Raw genomic sequence first — 17,160 nt, 5'->3', positions numbered from 1 at the left:
TTTCTGATCGGCCCAAACTTAAGAAATAGGAAAATACCGAGCATTACATTGTGTTTATTTGTGTGTTATTTGGTTTATCGCTATGACATTAGGATGAAAATTTTAGAATCTTAAGTTCTGGCTTTGTCATCTTTCAATGAGATGAAGTACACTTGTTAGTTAATCTGCTGACTGTAATTGTGATTATCCAAGATCAGGAAGCTGTTCAGAAAAAGAAAAATGTCAGAAAACTTGCTTAACCAAAAAAACCAAAGAACTAGAATAACAAAGCAGAGTTTAGTTGTGAAAGGGTTAAGATTTGGGCACCATGAGGAGAACAGATCGTGTGTGTGTGCATGTGCATGCGTGTGCGTGCGTATGAGTGTGAGATAATGGGAAACAGCACTATAGATTTGCTGTTGAAATGTCCTGTGTCTCATGTGGACTGTTTCTTTCTTCTCCAGGAACCCTTTCCATTAGACATTTAGAGGCTGTTATCAGAGAAATGCAAATCAAAACCACAATGTGATACCATCTCACACCAGTTAGAATGACGATCATTAAAAAGTCAGTAAACAACAGGTGCTGGAGAGGATGTGGAGAAATAGGAACACTTTTACACTGTTGGTGAGAGTGTAAACTAGTTCAACCATTGTGGAAGACAGTGTGGCAATTCCTCAAAGATCTAGAACTAGAAATACCATTTGACCCAGCCATCCCATTACTGGGTATATACCCAAAGGATTATAAATCATGCTGGTATAAAGACACATGCACACGTATGTTTATTGTGGCACTATTCACAATAGCAAAGACTTGGAACCAACCCAAATGTCCATCAATGATAGATTGGATTAAGAAAATGTGGCACATATACACCACGGAATACTATGCAGCCATAAAAAAAGGATGAATTCATGTCCTTTGTAGGGACATGGATGAAGCTGGAAACCGTCATTCTGAGCAAACTATCACAAGAACAGAAAACCAAACACCTCATGTTCTCAGTCATAGGTGGGAATTGAACAATGACAACACTTGGACACAGGGTGGGGAACATCACACACCAGGGCCTGTCGTGGGGTGGGGGGAGGGGGGAGGGACAGCATTAAGAGATATACCTAATGTAAATGACGAGTTAATGGGTGCAGCACACCAACATGGCACATGTATACGTATGTAACAAACCTGCACGTTGTACACATGTACCCTAGAACTTAAAGTATAATTTAAAAAAAAAAGAATTTAGAGGCTGTTTCAATTTCTGTCATATTTCCTTGAAGACAGCGCAAGAAGACATGAAATGGAGTCCTTGAGGCCTTGTTTTTGGGAGGACCAGTATAACAGCCTCTGGCAGAGAGCAAGAAATAGAAACATGCTCTTATGAAGGAGAGAACCAAGGTTTTACATATGCTTCTCCATCCCTTACTTGTGAGAGAATCAGGATAACTTGAACATCTAAGAATCCATTACTTTAAAAAGTTTATCATCAATAATTTTTTTGTCTTGTATTTTGTTTGTTTTTGTGATTGTCTAAATGGGGGAATATGATTATGATATTTTTATTTGTAGTTTTCTGAAAAGGATGGCATTGGTGTCTCTGCTTCTAGGTTTCCTCCTGTCCTTCTTGGCTGCTCTGTGGTAGTACCCTTTGTTGATCCCTCTTCCTCTCCCCAGAACTGTGAGTGTCGTAGTCCATGGCCCTCCTCCCTGTTCTATTATCCCCAAGGCTTGCTTTGTCTGAGTTGATGGCAGCTGTGTTGCTCTGGCCAAACATTTTCTAGAAATCATTGAGCCCTCTCACTCTCTCATACCCTACATCCAATCCATTTGAAAATCCCTCTTGACAATACCTTCAAAGTAGAGTCAGCTGATCGACTTTGCCACCTCCACTATCGTGCCACCTTTACTGTCACCACCTTGGTCCAAGCCACCATTTCCTTTTTGTATTATATTACAGTCTGTTGGCAGATTATCCTCACTCCTTGCCCCTCTGTTCTCAGTGGAGAACCTGATGTGATCTACTTAAAACAAAAATTAGTTTATGCCACTTTCTTCTCAAAATCCTGCATTGGCTACCCATGTGACTCAGGTTCCCTAGACATAATCAGGCAGGCTCCCACCTTGGCGTCTTTCCTCTGACTATAATGCTCTCTTCCCTCTTTGCCCTCTTGGCCCACTCCCTCACCTCCTCCAACTACACTCGCCTTTTCAGCAAGACTTATACTGAGCAGCCTGATTGACAGGGCAGCCTGCCTCTTTTTCTTCTTGGCACCCCACATCTTCATTGCCCTGCTCTTTCTTTTCTTTTATCACCTTTTTTTTTTTTTTGAGACGGAATCCGGCGGCTGGAGTACAATGGTGAGATCTTGGCTCACTGCAACCTCCGCCTCCTGGGTTCAAGTGATTCTCCTGGCCCAGCCACCCGAGTAGCTGGGATTACAGGCACCTACCACCACGCCCGGCTAATTTTTTTATTTTTTTAGTAGAGACGGAGTTTCATCATGTTGGTCAGGCTGGTCTTGAACCCCTGACCTCATGATCCGCCCACCTCAGCCTCCCAAAGTGCTGGGATTACAGGCGTGAGCCTGGTGCCTGGCCCAAAACTTCATCTTTACCAAAAATTAAAAAAAAAAGAGAAGAAGCCGAGTGTGGTGGCACATGCCTGTGGTCCCAGCAACTGAGGAGGCAGAGGTGGGAAGATCACCTGAACCCAGGAGATTGAGGCTGCAGTCAGCTTGATAACATCACTGCACTCCAGCCTGGGCAACAGAGGGAGACCCTGTCCAAAGAAAAATAATAATAATTGAATTTATTTTTCAGTTCACAAAATGAAAACATTTGCAGCTAGCACGTTTTGAATGATTATGTGCTGGGCCTGGCACCCCATTAAGTATTTCATGTAGCTTATTTCATTTAATTGTTATAACAGCTGTATGTGTGTCTGTAAAATCTCCATTTTAAAGATTAGGGAATGGGCTTGGAGAGGGTGAGAGAGGTTTGACCAAGGATATAAAACTAGCTTGGCGGTGGAGCTCAAGTGTGAACCCAGTGCATCTGAATCCCAGGGGCCAGGGCCTAATCGATGCTCCTTTCACTTTCTGAGTTTTAGGTTGGTTTTGGAGTTCAGGTTCAACCTGCCTTTCTACTCATCTGCTCATGGAGGGGGGATTATAGTTAATGATATGCTTTTTCCAAAAGCAAATGTTATGCATTATTAATGCTGAGTTGTCTTGGCAACATAGAATGAGCTTAAGGATCAAATTTTATTTAAAAACTTTGTTTTACTTGAGTTAAGATCTTAGATTTCAATAACCTAAAAAATTATTCATCCATCCAAAAATACTGACCTGAAATATATTCTTACAGTTGCAGTTAGATAGTCATAAAAGAAGGCATCACCTGTCATGCTTAGATTGTTTTCATTTTGGTCTGTAGTCTGTTGCTTTGGTCTCTTGGGTATTTACTTGCACTTTCTGTTTTATTTTATTTATTATTTTGTATTGGGGTACATGTGCATGTTTTTTACATCGGTGTATTGTGTACCATGGGAATTGGGCTTCTCGCATACCCATTACTCAAATAGTGAACGTTGTACCTGTTGGGCAATTTTTCAACTCTCACCCTGTCCCATCCTCTTTTGGAGTCTCTAGTGTCTATTATTTCCATTTTTAGGTCCATGTGTACCCATTGGTTCGCTCCCACTTAAAAGTGACAACGTGTGATATTTGATGTTCTGTTTTTTAGTTCACCTAGGATGATGGCCTACAGCTTCATCCATGTTCCTGTAAAGGACATGATTTTGTTCGTTTTTGTGGCTGTATAGTATTCCATGGTGTATATGTACCGTATTTTCTTTATCCAGTCAACCATTGATGGACTCTTAGGTTGGTTTCATGACTTTCAGCTATTGTGAATAGTGCTGCGATGGACATACGAGTGGGTACAGGTGTTTTTTTAATATTATGATTGCTTTTCCTTTGGGTAGATACCTGGTAATGGGATTGCCGGGTTGAATGGTAGTTCTGTTTTTAGTTCTTTGAGAGATCTCTCCAAAGAGGTTGAACTAATTTACATCCCCACCAACAGTGTGTAAGTGTTCCCTTTTCTCTGCATCCATGCCAATATCTGTTGTTGTTTTACTTTTTAGTAATAGCGATTCTGACCAGTATAAGATGATATCCCATTGTAATTTTAATTTTGCATTTCTCTGCAAATGATTATTAGTGATGTTGAGTGTGTTTTTCATGTTACTTACACTTTCTTATTTCTTAGGTGTGGGAGAAAGAGTGTGTGTGTGTGTGTGTGTCTGTGTCAAGCACACCTGACACCAATACCTTAACTTAAACATACCTGGAGAATGACTGTATGTTCTTAGAAGAATGTGTGTTCTGAGCTCTGAACTAGGAGATCCAGGAGTGGCCAACCTGGGGATTCATTCTCTTTGCTTTTTTTCTGTGAAGGTTTATTTGGGCAACAGAATGAGAGAACCTCATTCTCTATCTATGAGGAACATCTGAACCCCTAGCCCTTCCTGTGGAATGCAGGTCGTACAGGGGATCAAAGCCCTTTGTTTTGGGTTAAAGTGGTGCCTGGTGGGGATTGCTAGTGGGGCCAGGGGGTACTTTTTTTTTTTCCAGACAGGGTCTTGCTCTGTCGCCCAGGCTAGAGTGTAGTGGCGCAATCTCGGCTCACTGCAACCTCTGCCTCCCGGGTTCAAGCGATTCTTCTGCCTCAGTGTCCTGAGTAGCTGGGACTACAGGCATGCATCATCATGCCTGGCTAATTTTTGTATTTTTAGTAGAGATGGGGTTTTGCCATGTTGGCCAAGCTGGTCTTGAACTCCTGACCTCAAGTGATCCACCCGCCTCGGCCTCCCAAAGTGCTGGGATCACAGGCATGAGCTGCCATGCCCAGCCAAACTGCATGCTTTTTACAAGCAATTGTGGTTCTCCTGCCCAGCCCACTGCCATTGGACTGCCCTGTTTGTGAATCCCTTCGATAAACCCTATGTCTTGGCCGGGTGCGGTGGCTCACGCCTGTAATCCCAGCACTTTGGGAGACTGAGGTGAGCGGATCATGAGGTCAAGAGTTTGAGACCAGTCTGGCCAACATAGTGAAACCTCATCTCTACTAAAAAAGAAAAAAAAAAAAAAATAGCCAGGCGTGGCCGTGTGCACCTGTAATCCCAGCTACTGGGGATGCTGAGGCAGGAGAATCGCTTGAACCTGGGAGGCAGAGGTTGCAGCGAGCCGTGATTGCGCCGTCGCACTCCTGCCTGGGCAACGGTGTGAGACTCCGTCTCAACAACAGTAACAACAACAGCCCCTATGTCTCATTCACTGGCTCTGAATCTCTTTGCCAGCCCCTCACAGGTGGTGCTATCGCTACTCAAGTCAATCAGGGTCTGGCGGAATGGTAAAATAAAATCACTTTCAGAAAACGAAGGCACAACTGAGCAGTGAAATTTAACTTTATTTTGCCCACGTTCTTTGTTATTGTTGTTAAGGTGACAGTGACTAGGATCGAATCAGTTTCATAAACCAGGATAAAGGTGGTAATAGCAAATCCTTAATGAATGTTTCTTGTGTGCCAGACACTCCGCTAAGGCCTTTACGTGCATTATCTCATTTAATCCCAACAAAAATTCTTCAATGGTACTTACCGTTTGCAGCTAAGAAAGTTATGTTTCAAAGATGGCCAATAAGAGTCAGAGAAGACACATGAACACGCTTCTCCCCCAGGCCCAAGCTCCATGAGGAATCTCTATCCTGCAGAGAGAATATATTCTTCAAAAGGAACCTAGAAATAATTGATTTAGAACTATCAGGAGTCAAGGAGATATATTTTTTTTTTGTTTTTTTCAACTCTTAAGTTCAGGGGTACAAGTGCAGGTTTGTTACGTAGGTAAACTTGTGTCATGGGGGTTTGTTGTACAGATTATTTCATCACCCAGGTATTAAGCCTAGTACACATTAGTTATTTTTCCTGATCCTCTCCCTCCTCCCACCCTCCATCCTCTGATAGGCCCCAGTGTGTGTCATTCCCCTCTATGTGTTCATGTGTTCTTAGGATATGTATTTTTGCCTATTTACACAAGCCTTTCACGTTCTCTGTTAGACAGAAGGACTTTTAGGACAGCGTATCTCTTGATGCCCTCTACATTGAGTCAAGAGTAGTGCCTGTCAAAACAAGCTGCATGCTGGAATCACACGGAGAGCCCTTTAGAAATCCTGATGCCCGAGGCCCCTCTCCGGAGACTGTGATTTAATGTGTTTGGGATACCGCCTGGACATTGGGATTCTTAAACGTTTTTTGGGTAATTCCAGTGTCCAACTAGGATTCAGTAAATCCAGTGTCCAACTAGAATGAGTGGTGTATGCCAGTGGCTACCTAACTTGTCTGCACATTGGAATAACGTGGGGGGCTTCGGAAACTGTGAATTGCCTACACCCCTCTGCCAGAGATTGGCGTTCAGTTGATCTGAGCTGTAGCCTGGATTGTGGGAATTTAAGATTCCAAGGTGATTTCCAACGTGCAGACAGGTTTGGGGCCCTCTGGTTTCATGCAGCGGCTTTTAGCCTTGGCTATACGTAACAATCATCTGAGAAGCTTTAACAAAACTCATTGCCCGGGCTTGTACCCACTCTGATGAAACAGACTCTTTGGAGGTGGACCTAGGTGGCAGTATTTTTTTTTTTTTTTTTTTTTTTTGAGACGGAGTCTCACTTTGTTGCCCAGGCTGGAGTGCAGTGGTACCATCTCCTCTCACTGCAGCCTCTGCCTCCTGGGTTCAAGCGATTCTCCTGTCTCAGCCTCTCGAATGGCTGGGATTACAGGCGCCCGCCACCACGCCCAGCTAATTTTTGCATTTTTAGTAGTGACAGGGTTTCACCATGTTGCCAGGCTGGTCTCGAACTCCTGACTTCAAGTGATCCACCTACCTTGGCCTCCCAAAGTGCTGGCATTACAGGTGTGAGCCACCGCGCCCTGCCTATTTTTGTTTTTTGAGACAGGGCCTCGCTCTGTCATCCAGGCTGGAGAGTAGTGGCACCATTGTGGTTCACTGCAGCCTCAACCTCCCAGATTCAAGGGATCCTCCCACCTCAGCCTCACAAGTAGTTGGGACCAAAGGTGTGTGCCACCACGCCCAGCTACTTTTTAAAAAAAAAATATTTTAGTAGAGACAAGGTCTCACTATATTGCCCAGGCTAGTTTTGAACTCCTGGGCTCAAGCAATTCTCCTGCCTTGGACTCCCAAAGTGCTGGGATTACAAGTGTGAGCCACCGCGCCTGGCCTGTGGCAGTATTTTTTGAAGCTCCTCAGGTGATTCCAGTAGGAAATATGAAATATTCTAGTATGAAGCCAAAGATGAGAATGATTAGGTCTCTTCTTTTTCTCTCTTATACAGTTTTGGACCAACTACATTTACTTTCCCAGCTTGAGGAATGATTGGTCTAGAAGAGGCTTATTCTTATGCAGATATACTGAGTTCATTTTCTTAGATCAACATGAAAGAATACAAAGCTAAGCAAATTATGCAGAGGGACTTATTCTGCATCCCAAATAATTAGCTAACAAAGCTCGTTTTGCCTGCTTGTATTGATGTAGTTTAACTGGTACCAAAACTAAGAATGAGGTTACTGACTGATTTTTCTGATTTAGTAATTCTAGTCCCACCCTGTCCTTTGGCCTTTGTTTTGTATTCTTTGGTATCAAAAATGAATTTGCTCTATAAAATCAAAGCATCATTAAGAAAAATGTAAGTGACATCCTCTATCTGTGCCCTATGTAGCTGGGTCCTTCTCACTGTATTCTGCAGGAGTACCGGGCGTCAAAGCAGAGCGCTTTGAAGAAGGAATGACGGTAAAGCACTGTGCATTGTCCCTCGTTGGAGAACCAATAATGTACCCAGAGATCAACAGATTTTTGAAGCTACTCCACCAGTGTAAAATCTCCAGCTTCCTGGTCACAAATGCACAATTTCCTGCGGAAATCAGGTGAGTTCTCCAGCCTATGGAGAGATGCTGCGTGAATCTGTTTCACTGCAAAGTAAAACTAATAGGCATTAATGCAATCAAACAGGATTTATTGATTACTTACTGCATACAAATGTCGGGCTTTGGGAAGTGAAGATGGTCCTGCTTTTCAAAAATGTGTTCTATTAGGGACAAACATTAGTAAAAAGACTAGAGGCACAGATACATCGCTAGGGGAATTCAAAAGAGAATGAATTTTTTTATTTTTCCAAATGGGAGGTAAACTTTCCAGAGAAGCTGTCATTTAATTTTGTTTTTTGGGTTGGAGTCTCACTCTGTCTCCCAGGCTGGAGTGCCACTGCACGATCATGGCTCACTGCCACCTCCGCCTCCCAGGTTCAAGTGATTCTCCTGTCTCAGCCTCCTGAGTAGCTGGGTCTACAGGCGTCTGGCACCATGCCCAGCTAATTTTTTATTTATTTATTTTTTAAATAGTGATGGGCTTTCACCATGTTGGCCAAACTGTTCTCGAACTCCTGACCTCAAGTGATCTTCCTGCCTCAGTCTCTCAGAGTGCTGGGATTAGAGGTGTGAGCCACTGCGCCTGGCCTAATTTTTATCTTTATGTCTGGGAATAGTTCTTGAGAAGGTAGGAAACTATATTGTTGTTAAAAAGGAACTTCCTGAGAAAGACGTGGAGTTGCGGTATTTGTGATAACCATTATGTAAGTGTAGTTTATTTAGACCACAGAGTGTGTGAGAGTGGCAGGTGGAAGTCAAGTTGGAAAGGTTGGGATTAGATGGTCTGGGACTTCAAATGCGGTCCTTTCGAAAGATCTTGCTTCTTGCAGAGCAGTCTGCTGGCATGGTATATACAATGGGGGAGACAAGAAGCAGCAGGAACCTAGATAGGAGATTATGATGTTTGCTTAGGTCAGAGTTATAAGGGTGGAAGCAAGTCAGTGGGAATGAGGGAGTCTTAAAAAAGATGCTGTTAAGCCGGGCGTGGTGACTCATGCCTGTAATCCCACTTTGGGAGACTGAGGTGGGTGGATCACCTGAGGTTGAGAGTTCAAGACCAGCCTGACCAACATGGAGAAACCTATCTCTACCAAAAAATACAAAATTAGCTGGGCATGATGGCGCATACCTGTAATCCCAGCTACTTGGGAGGCTGAGGCAGGAGAATTGCTTGAACCTGGGAGGCGAAGGTTTCAGTGAGCCGAGACTGCACCATTGCACTCCAGCCTGGGCAACAAGAGCGAAACTCTGACTCAAAAAAAAGAAAAAAAAAAAAAAATATGCTGTTGAAGGATTGCTAGGTACGATTGGCTAACTGCTTGTATGGCTCTGAGAGGCTAGCGGAGAAGAGGACTAGGTAATTACACTGAAGGTTCCAACTGTGTTGATTGCTAGGATTATGGGGCCCCACAACAGCAGAGGGCTCTTGTAAGGAAGGGTCAGGTTTAGGTGGTAGGATGATGAGGTTGGGTTGGATGACTTAAGGGAGGGCTCTCCTGTTAGGGATGATCAAAGGCATCTCCTGGGGCCTCTGGGGAAATGACCTGTTTTTGTGGCATACTGGGACTAGGCACACCCTGTAGCACCAAAAGTATTATTAAATTTTACTTGTCTGTTATTTATTGGTGCTTTCCCCCATTAGACTGCAAGCTCCTTGAGGTGTCAAGACCTCTGCTTATTTATCTTGGTACCATTTTTTGCCTGGCACACTATAGGTGCTCAGTACATGGGTAGTGAAATATTGGGGAAATAGGAAAAAAAAAAGATCTTTTTGAATTCAAGTTTGTTTCCTAAACACTGGCCAATAAAGTAAGGTTGTAAGAATTAAAGAAAGAGGAGAGAAACACGAAGGGCGGCTTAACAGTTAACAGGTTTATCTTGAACCTAAAAGGGACTTCTCACTGAGCTAGGTCAGAAGCCACACTCTGTTACAGACTAAGAGTTTTTAAGGATTCAAGGTGGGAGAGTTTGGAGTCCAGAGGCCTGGACTGCTCATGTGTCTCTTTGTTGTGCTTATCTGGGAGGAAGAGGTGTGTGTCTGTTCCCATACCTCTTTCTGCAGTTGCAGGCATACCCTCGAGTCAGCTTTTAGCTTCCCTATCTTACTGCACCTGAAGGGAAAGGAATGTGCTTATTAAGGCCCACTGTTTTACTGGGGCCCAGTGTATGAGGGTGAAGTTTGGCAGTTACCCAAGAGACTTTCCCCCCACCTCCCTCTGTGCCCCAGGGATCTTATCTGTGTTTTACCGTCTGCTGTTTCTGGCTGCTTGTAGTTGGAAGTGATTTCCTTGAAATGCCTGAAGCTAGAAAGGGAGCTGGAACTTAAAGTGGGAGGGTTTGTCTGACATGACGGTGCTCCTGCTCTGTCAAAGATGTGAAAAAAAGGTGAAAATATTTGCAAAAAATGAAGACCATGGTTATTTCTAGAAAGATTGATCACATACACTCACACACACCCAGTCAGCTTGGAATATTTATTTATTTATTTTTGAGACAAAGTCTAGCTTTGTCGCCCAGGCTGGAGTGCAGAGGCACAATCTTGGCTCACTGCAACCTCCGCCTCCCAGGTTCAAGCGATTCTCCTGCCTCAGTCTTCCCAGTAGCTGGGACTACCCGCACATGCCACCACACCAGCTAAGAGATGGGGTTTCACCATGTTGGTCAGGCTGGTCTCAAACTCCTGACCTCAAGTGATACACCCACCTCGGCCTCCCAAAGTGCTGGGATTACAGGTGTGAACCACCAAACCCAGCCTGAAATGTAATGTCATAGGAAATCGAAGAGTTGATTAAAAGTATTAGCTACCAGGCAATAATATGAAAATCAGTGTATTATCATAAAGATAGCTAAGCTATTACTTTTTGAAGTTGTATAAAAAGGTGAAGTTAAAAAGTTTTTAAAAAGTCAATGTGTCTATTTTACATAGGGTTGCTGTTTCTGTTTTTAAACTTGAGTTGGGTTTTAAATCCCTGAATTTTCACATGGCTCATGCGGGGGACATTGGGATAGAGTGATGTTTGGGGTATATGCATAAAAAAAGGGAGTCTGTCTTAAATTAAAGGCATACATCCCCCAAAAAGAATGGAATCTGTTAGTTGTAGGATGTAGTACTTTTTTGCAAAATGATAACCAGAGAAAATTCATTGTTTGATCATGAATGGAATTGTCTGTGAATGCCATCATGGATTGAGGAAAATTACAGAGTATGATATAAGCTATTTACCCAAAAACATCCAGCAAAATGCTGGGCACATTTGGTAGATGTTATTGAGTCTCTCTTTCCCTCTCTTGCTGGTGAGTCTTCTCAGGCCTGCAGAGGGATCATGGAATGCCACAAGATGTTCATACTAGCCTCGATTGCCATCTTCAACAAACAAAAGAGATAGGATGGCATATGATTCCAAAGAAATATTTCGTCATTTACTAAACCTGACTGGTAAATGAGGAGGGAGACAAAAAGGAATAAGTGAGGTGGCAGGATTGGGGTAGCAAACTTCTCCGATCCTGAAAATGAGAGTTTAAAAAGTGGATGGGTTTACTCTATCAGGAATCATCAAGAAAGAAGGAATGCTTAGGAAATAGAGGTTACGCTTTTGGATTTTTTTTTTTTTTGAGATGGAGTCTGGTTGTATTGCCCAGGTTAGAGTGCGGTGGTGCAATCTCGGCTCACTGCAAGCTCCGCCTCCAGGGTTCAAGTGATTCTCTTGCCTCAGCCTCCTGACTAGCTGGGACTACAAGCACCTGCTACCATGCCCAGCTAATTTTTTGTATTTTTAGTAGAGACGGGGGTTTCACTGTGTTAGCCAGGATGGTCTCAATCTCCTGACCTCGTGATCTGCCCGCCTCAGCCTCCCAAAGTGCTGGAATTACAGGTGTGAGCCACTGTGCCCAGTCACGCTTTTGGATTTTTTTTTTTTTTTTTTTTGAGACGGAGCCTTGCTCTGTTGCCCACGCTGGACTGCAGTGGCCGGATCTCAGCTCACTGCAAGCTCCGCCTCCCGGGTTCACGCCATTCTCCTGCCTCAGCCTCCCGAGTAGCTGGGACTGCAGGCGCCCGCCACCTCGCCCGGTTTTTTGTATTTTTTAGTAGAGACGGGGTTTCACCGGGTTAGCCAGGATGGTCTCGATCTCCTGATCTCGTGATCCGCCTGTCTCGGCCTCCCAAAGTGCTGGGATTACAGGCTTGAGCCACCGCGCCCAGCCTACACTTTGGATTTTTAAACCATCCTTGAAGCTCCTGTTAGGAAGGGTGCTGTGCTTCAGGGAATAGGCATGCAAACTGTGTTGCATCTTTTAGGGTATGTCCTTCCCTGACATAAGAGGGAATATGCAGAAAGTAGCCATTCTAGATTCAGATCTCAAAAAGTGGGCATGTCTTTGTTATCCATTGAAATACCCATCTCAAAAGAGAAGAACAAAAGCAAGTCTGAGGTCTACAGATTACTGCTAGGATATGAGAAGAATTTCTGATAATGCGAGTCAGGTATACATGGGTTGAGGACATAATCTTTCAGCTTACCTTTTTCTGAAACAGAGCAGTCCTCCTGGCTGGGGAATAATGTATGTCCAAATGTTAGGAGGTCCTAAGTATAAGACGACCCTCCTACCCCCACATTTTCCCAATGAAAGATTTGAATTATCTAGAAAAAACTTCAAAAACAGAATGATGAGAATTGCCATGCTAGATACTATGATGTATCATAAAACCACAAGTTTCAAATACTCTGGACTGTAGAGTAGTGAAACAAGATAGTCTTCAGACAGCCTTTACTTTTAAAGTAATACTTTCAGGACTTGAGGCCTCTCTGAATTAAACTAAGGATGCTCCCTGCCAACCCCCATATCCCAAGAGAAAACAGAAAGAAAAAGTTTTCTAAGAGGAGATAATCTTACTTATTTCTGTGAATAGGAGGAATCAGAATACCAGTTGTCTCTGGTGTCTTAGTTTCTTACAGAAAAATAAGGCTGTAGATTAACTAATAGAACACAGAGGCCATGTATTTTGGAAGTTTCCTTTAATGTCGATAATGCTGATTCTATACAGCAAGTCAGCTCATACAGTTCAGCTATTTGCTGAGCCTCTTGCAGCCATTTCATCTTTGAGCACACTGTAAGAATTAAAGAAAGAGGAGAGAAACAAGAAGGGCAGCTTGACAGTCGGTAGGTTTATATTAAACCTGGGAGGGACTTTTGACCTTACACACACACTAGGAAGTAATACTGTTCTCTGGGTGGTTTGGTGGCCTATTTATTTTTTATTTTTTATTTTTTAATTAGAATTTTTTTTGGCCGGGCGCGGTGGCTCAAGCCTGTAATCCCAGCACTTTGGGAGGCCAAGACGGGCGGATCACGAGGTCAGGAGATCGAGACCATCCTGGCTAACACGGTGAAACCCCGTCTCTACTAAAAATACAAAAACTAGCCGGGCGAGGTGGCGGGTGCCTGTAATCCCAGCTACTCGGGAGGCTGAGGCAGGAGAATGGCGTGAACCTGGGAGACGGAGCTTGCAGTGAGCTGAGATCCGGCCACCGCACTCCAGTCCAGGCGACAGAGCGAGACTCCGTCTCAAAAAAAAAAAAAAAAAAAAAAAAAAAAAAGAATTTTTTTTTTTTTTTTTTGCTAAGTAACTGCAATACCACCTGTACTCTGGTATCTTTTGAGGGGAATCTAGACTTTGTCAATTGTCTGTATTATATTCAGGGTAGTGGCTTTTTCAGGGTACTAAACCTTTCCCTAAAAGGGTTTCAGTCTTCCTTCCAGCTCCAAAGCATATGACTGTGTATTAGTCTGTTCTGGCGTTGCTATAAGGAACTAACTGAGACTGGGTAATTTGTGAAGAAAAGAGGTTTAACTGACTCACAGTTCTGCGGGTTGTACCAGAAGCATGGCAGGGGAGGCCTCAGGAAACTTACAATCATGGCGGAAGGCAAAGGGGAAGCAGGCACATCTTCACACAGCAGGAGGAAGAGAATGAAGGGGGAAGGGAAGTGTTACACACTTTTAAACAACCAGATCTCGTGAGAACTCACTCATTATCACAAGAACAGCAAGTGGGAAGTCCCATCACCCAACCACCTCCCACCAGGCCCCTCCTCCAATATTGAGGGTTACGAATTCAACATGAGATTTGAGTGGGGACAGACAGAGCCTAATTATATCAGACTCTTTACTAACAGTTCTGCCCCTGAGAGTAGTTTTCACAGTGAGTGGTCCTCCAGGAGTTTTGGGAGAGCCAGATATTGGTTGTGGTTGCTGTATAGAAGCAAACACCTTAGGCAAATGAGGAAGCTTTTGCTCTCTGAGTAGCTTTATGCTTTTGTTTGTCGAAGGTTAATAAAAGTGACAAGAATGTGTAACACACTTCATGTTAATAGGCCTGGTGGTGATTAGACAAGAAAAAAGCCATTTCTTGATAGGAAAGTACTGATATATTTTAACATGTGTCAGTTCTCTTTTGCTGCAATCACTCACCTCAAACTAACTAACAATCATTTATTTAGCTCATAACTCTGCAGATCAACCTAGAAGTCTTTTGCTGGTCTCAGTGTTGTTCACTGGGTGGATCTGCCAGGGCTGGCTGATTGATGATAGGCTGGCCTGGGACCCGGGGGCCGCTATTCACGTGGCCTCTCATCCCCCAGCAGCTGTGCCACACTTTATCACAGCGTGGCCGGGTTTCAAAGAGCAGCGAGTGGGGCAAACTCTAATGCACGAGCATCTTTCAAGCCTTTTGCTTGTATCACATTTGCTCACTTCCCATGGATCAAAGCAAGTCACACTGCAGAGCTTCAAGTCAATGAGAAGGCACTCAGATCTATAGGGCAGGGGCACTTGGGTACTGGGACAGGAGGAGTCGATGGCCATATTTGCAGTCTACATACAGCACAACAGACCACATTTGTCAAGGAGTATAACCTTGAACTTACTGGGGCTCAGTGTTCTTCAGGAACTCAGTTGATGATTATAATTATGTGAATAGCCCAGATGATATACAATCAATTTTCTCCTTAAGCCCAGAGGTCTCAAACCCTCAGTCATAAGAAGTAGGTTTTGCTTTTCCTACACCTATTTACCACTTTTTTTTTTTTTTTCCGAGCCAACATTGAAAAATCAAGAGGTTTTACATAAAATCTGGACTTTTGACTTTGAAAAGATGATCTGGCAAAAGTTGTCAAGAGCCAAGGAGTAGTTATCTTTTCCAGGAAGCCCCGTGGTTTTCAGTTTCCCATACTCCTCCTGTCTTGCTGTTTCTTCAGCCCTAAGGCTGAGTGTCATCTGCCACTTGTCAGAGGAATTGCACAGTTGATTTTCTTATAGCAGAGAAATTCCTGTCACCATTTCTAAAAAAGTGAAATAGTGAAAGGTAGACTGAGAGGCCACATAGTCCCAGAAAAATGGAAGAAAGCATATCACTTTAAGGAGAGAATATTCTTGTGTGTTTCATATGCAATCTGCATTTTCGTGCATAAAGAACTTTTAAGTGAGGAGAGAATATTCTTTTTTTTTTTTTTTTTGGAGACAGTTTCGCTCTTGTTGCCCAGGCTGGAGTACAATGGTGCGATCTCGGCTTACCACATCCTCCACTTCCCAGGTTCAAGTGGTTCTCCTGCCTCAGCCTCCTGAGTAACTGGGATTACAGGCATTTGCCACCAAGCCTGGCTAATTTTGTATTTTTGTAGAGATGGGGTTTCTCCATGTTGGTCAGGCTGGTCTCAAACACCCGACCTCAGGTGATCTGCCCACCTTGGCCTCCCAAAGTGCTGGGATTAGAGGCGTGAGCCACCGCACCTGGCTGGAGAGACTATTCTTGTGTATTTCATATGCAGTCTGCATTTTGGTACACAAAGCACTTTTGAGTAAGGAGAGAATATTCATGTGTGTTTCATATGCAATCTGCGTTTTGATACACAAAGAATTTTTTTCCCTCTTAAAAGTGACTTGCTCGACTCACATTATTTCCTTGGTCCCTGTAGACATGTGAGTTTAGAACTTTGTTCCAGAGCACTGTACCATCTGTGCATTCAGCTTTGCAGTCAGAGAGGTTCATCATAGCTGATGTTACTGCTGCAATAGAAGACTCCATGGAGTCATTTCTTATACATCGCTCCACGTGGTGATGCTGACGACACCTTGGTAAAAGCAGATCTCTGTATGGCATCATGTTGTAAGGCAAGGAAGTTGCTGAGGAGGATGTTTCCCAACACTGAACAGCTTCTTCCCTCTGAGGAACCTCAGAGAACTGGTTTGTTCTTACCTTGTGGACATTTGAATCCTGTAACAGCGTCTCCCACTTCATGAGTGTGCCAGAGTTCAGAGTCAAATCTGTAGTCATTTGTAGACTCACGAACTCTTCGCTTCATATTTAGTCCACGTTAATTGTTTTGTATCATAATCATCTATTTCATATTATTTTAAAATTTACATTTAGAATCTCATAGCTCTTTTTTGGTGAGTACTGTAAATCTAAAGCTTTTTAGCTGCTGGCAGGTTTATCATAAGAAGACAGAGCTGTGTTCAGCATTTAACTATGACATGATTAACTTCTCAGACTCACCTCCTGCTTCCAAATTTCGTCCCTGTGTACGTTTACTTTCGGACACCTTTTTCTTGAAACTATAGGAACTTTATTCTCTTTTTTCTGCTGCTTCTGTGTTTCTGTTATTTTGTTTGCTTGTGTTTTGTTGTCTTTAGTTTTTGCTGAGGCATTCACCACATCTTTTAGAGAACCTTCATAAACTGGATGTCTCTTTGCATATTGGTGCATAGTATATGTTTGAAGAGATGAGTGAAGTTTAATAAACATGCAGTTTTCTTGTATGTGTTAGCTCAAAATGGTTCCAGAAAATAGCTACAATGAAATGAAGATTGAATACTGCCTGATTCTTTCAATAGAAGTTTCTTTCAATAGAAGTAAATACTGCCTGAGTCTTTCAATAGAAGTTTCTTTCAATAGAAGTAAATACTGCCTGATTCTTTCAATAGAAGTTCCCTGCCCCCCAGCCCATCTTGTTTGCACTAAACATATGAAGTTTAAAATCTAATTTTCTCTCCTCTCTTTGAATTCGTGGAATACTTTTCTGAAACATGCCTGTCTGCATGGGCTAAAGAGAGAGAGAAAGTGCAGAGAGGTGACAAAAAGCTTTGGCTCTGGTCTGGAAAAGATCTAGGTTTGAATCTTGA

At 43.2% G+C, this 17,160-nt stretch overlaps 1 protein-coding gene across 2 annotated transcripts in view; it reads left to right on the top strand.

Moving 5' to 3' along the window:
- Window positions 1–17,160, top strand: part of LOC117072911 (S-adenosyl-L-methionine-dependent tRNA 4-demethylwyosine synthase TYW1) — a 274,209-nt gene that overhangs the window by 106,911 nt on the left and 150,138 nt on the right. For both annotated transcript variants that reach the window (XM_033193369.1, XM_033193368.1), the window contains exon 12: window positions 7,803–7,980. In XM_033193369.1, coding sequence (XP_033049260.1) covers window positions 7,803–7,980 — 178 coding nt within the window. The remainder of the gene's footprint in view (window positions 1–7,802; window positions 7,981–17,160) is intronic.

This window comes from Trachypithecus francoisi, unplaced genomic scaffold, assembly GCF_009764315.1.
Source record: "Trachypithecus francoisi isolate TF-2019V2 unplaced genomic scaffold, Tfra_2.0 Lachesis_group4, whole genome shotgun sequence".
Taxonomy (NCBI): domain Eukaryota; kingdom Metazoa; phylum Chordata; class Mammalia; order Primates; family Cercopithecidae; genus Trachypithecus; species Trachypithecus francoisi.
The sequence above is the reverse complement of the archived record's forward strand: the minus strand, read 5'-3'. Positions and strand labels throughout refer to the sequence as shown.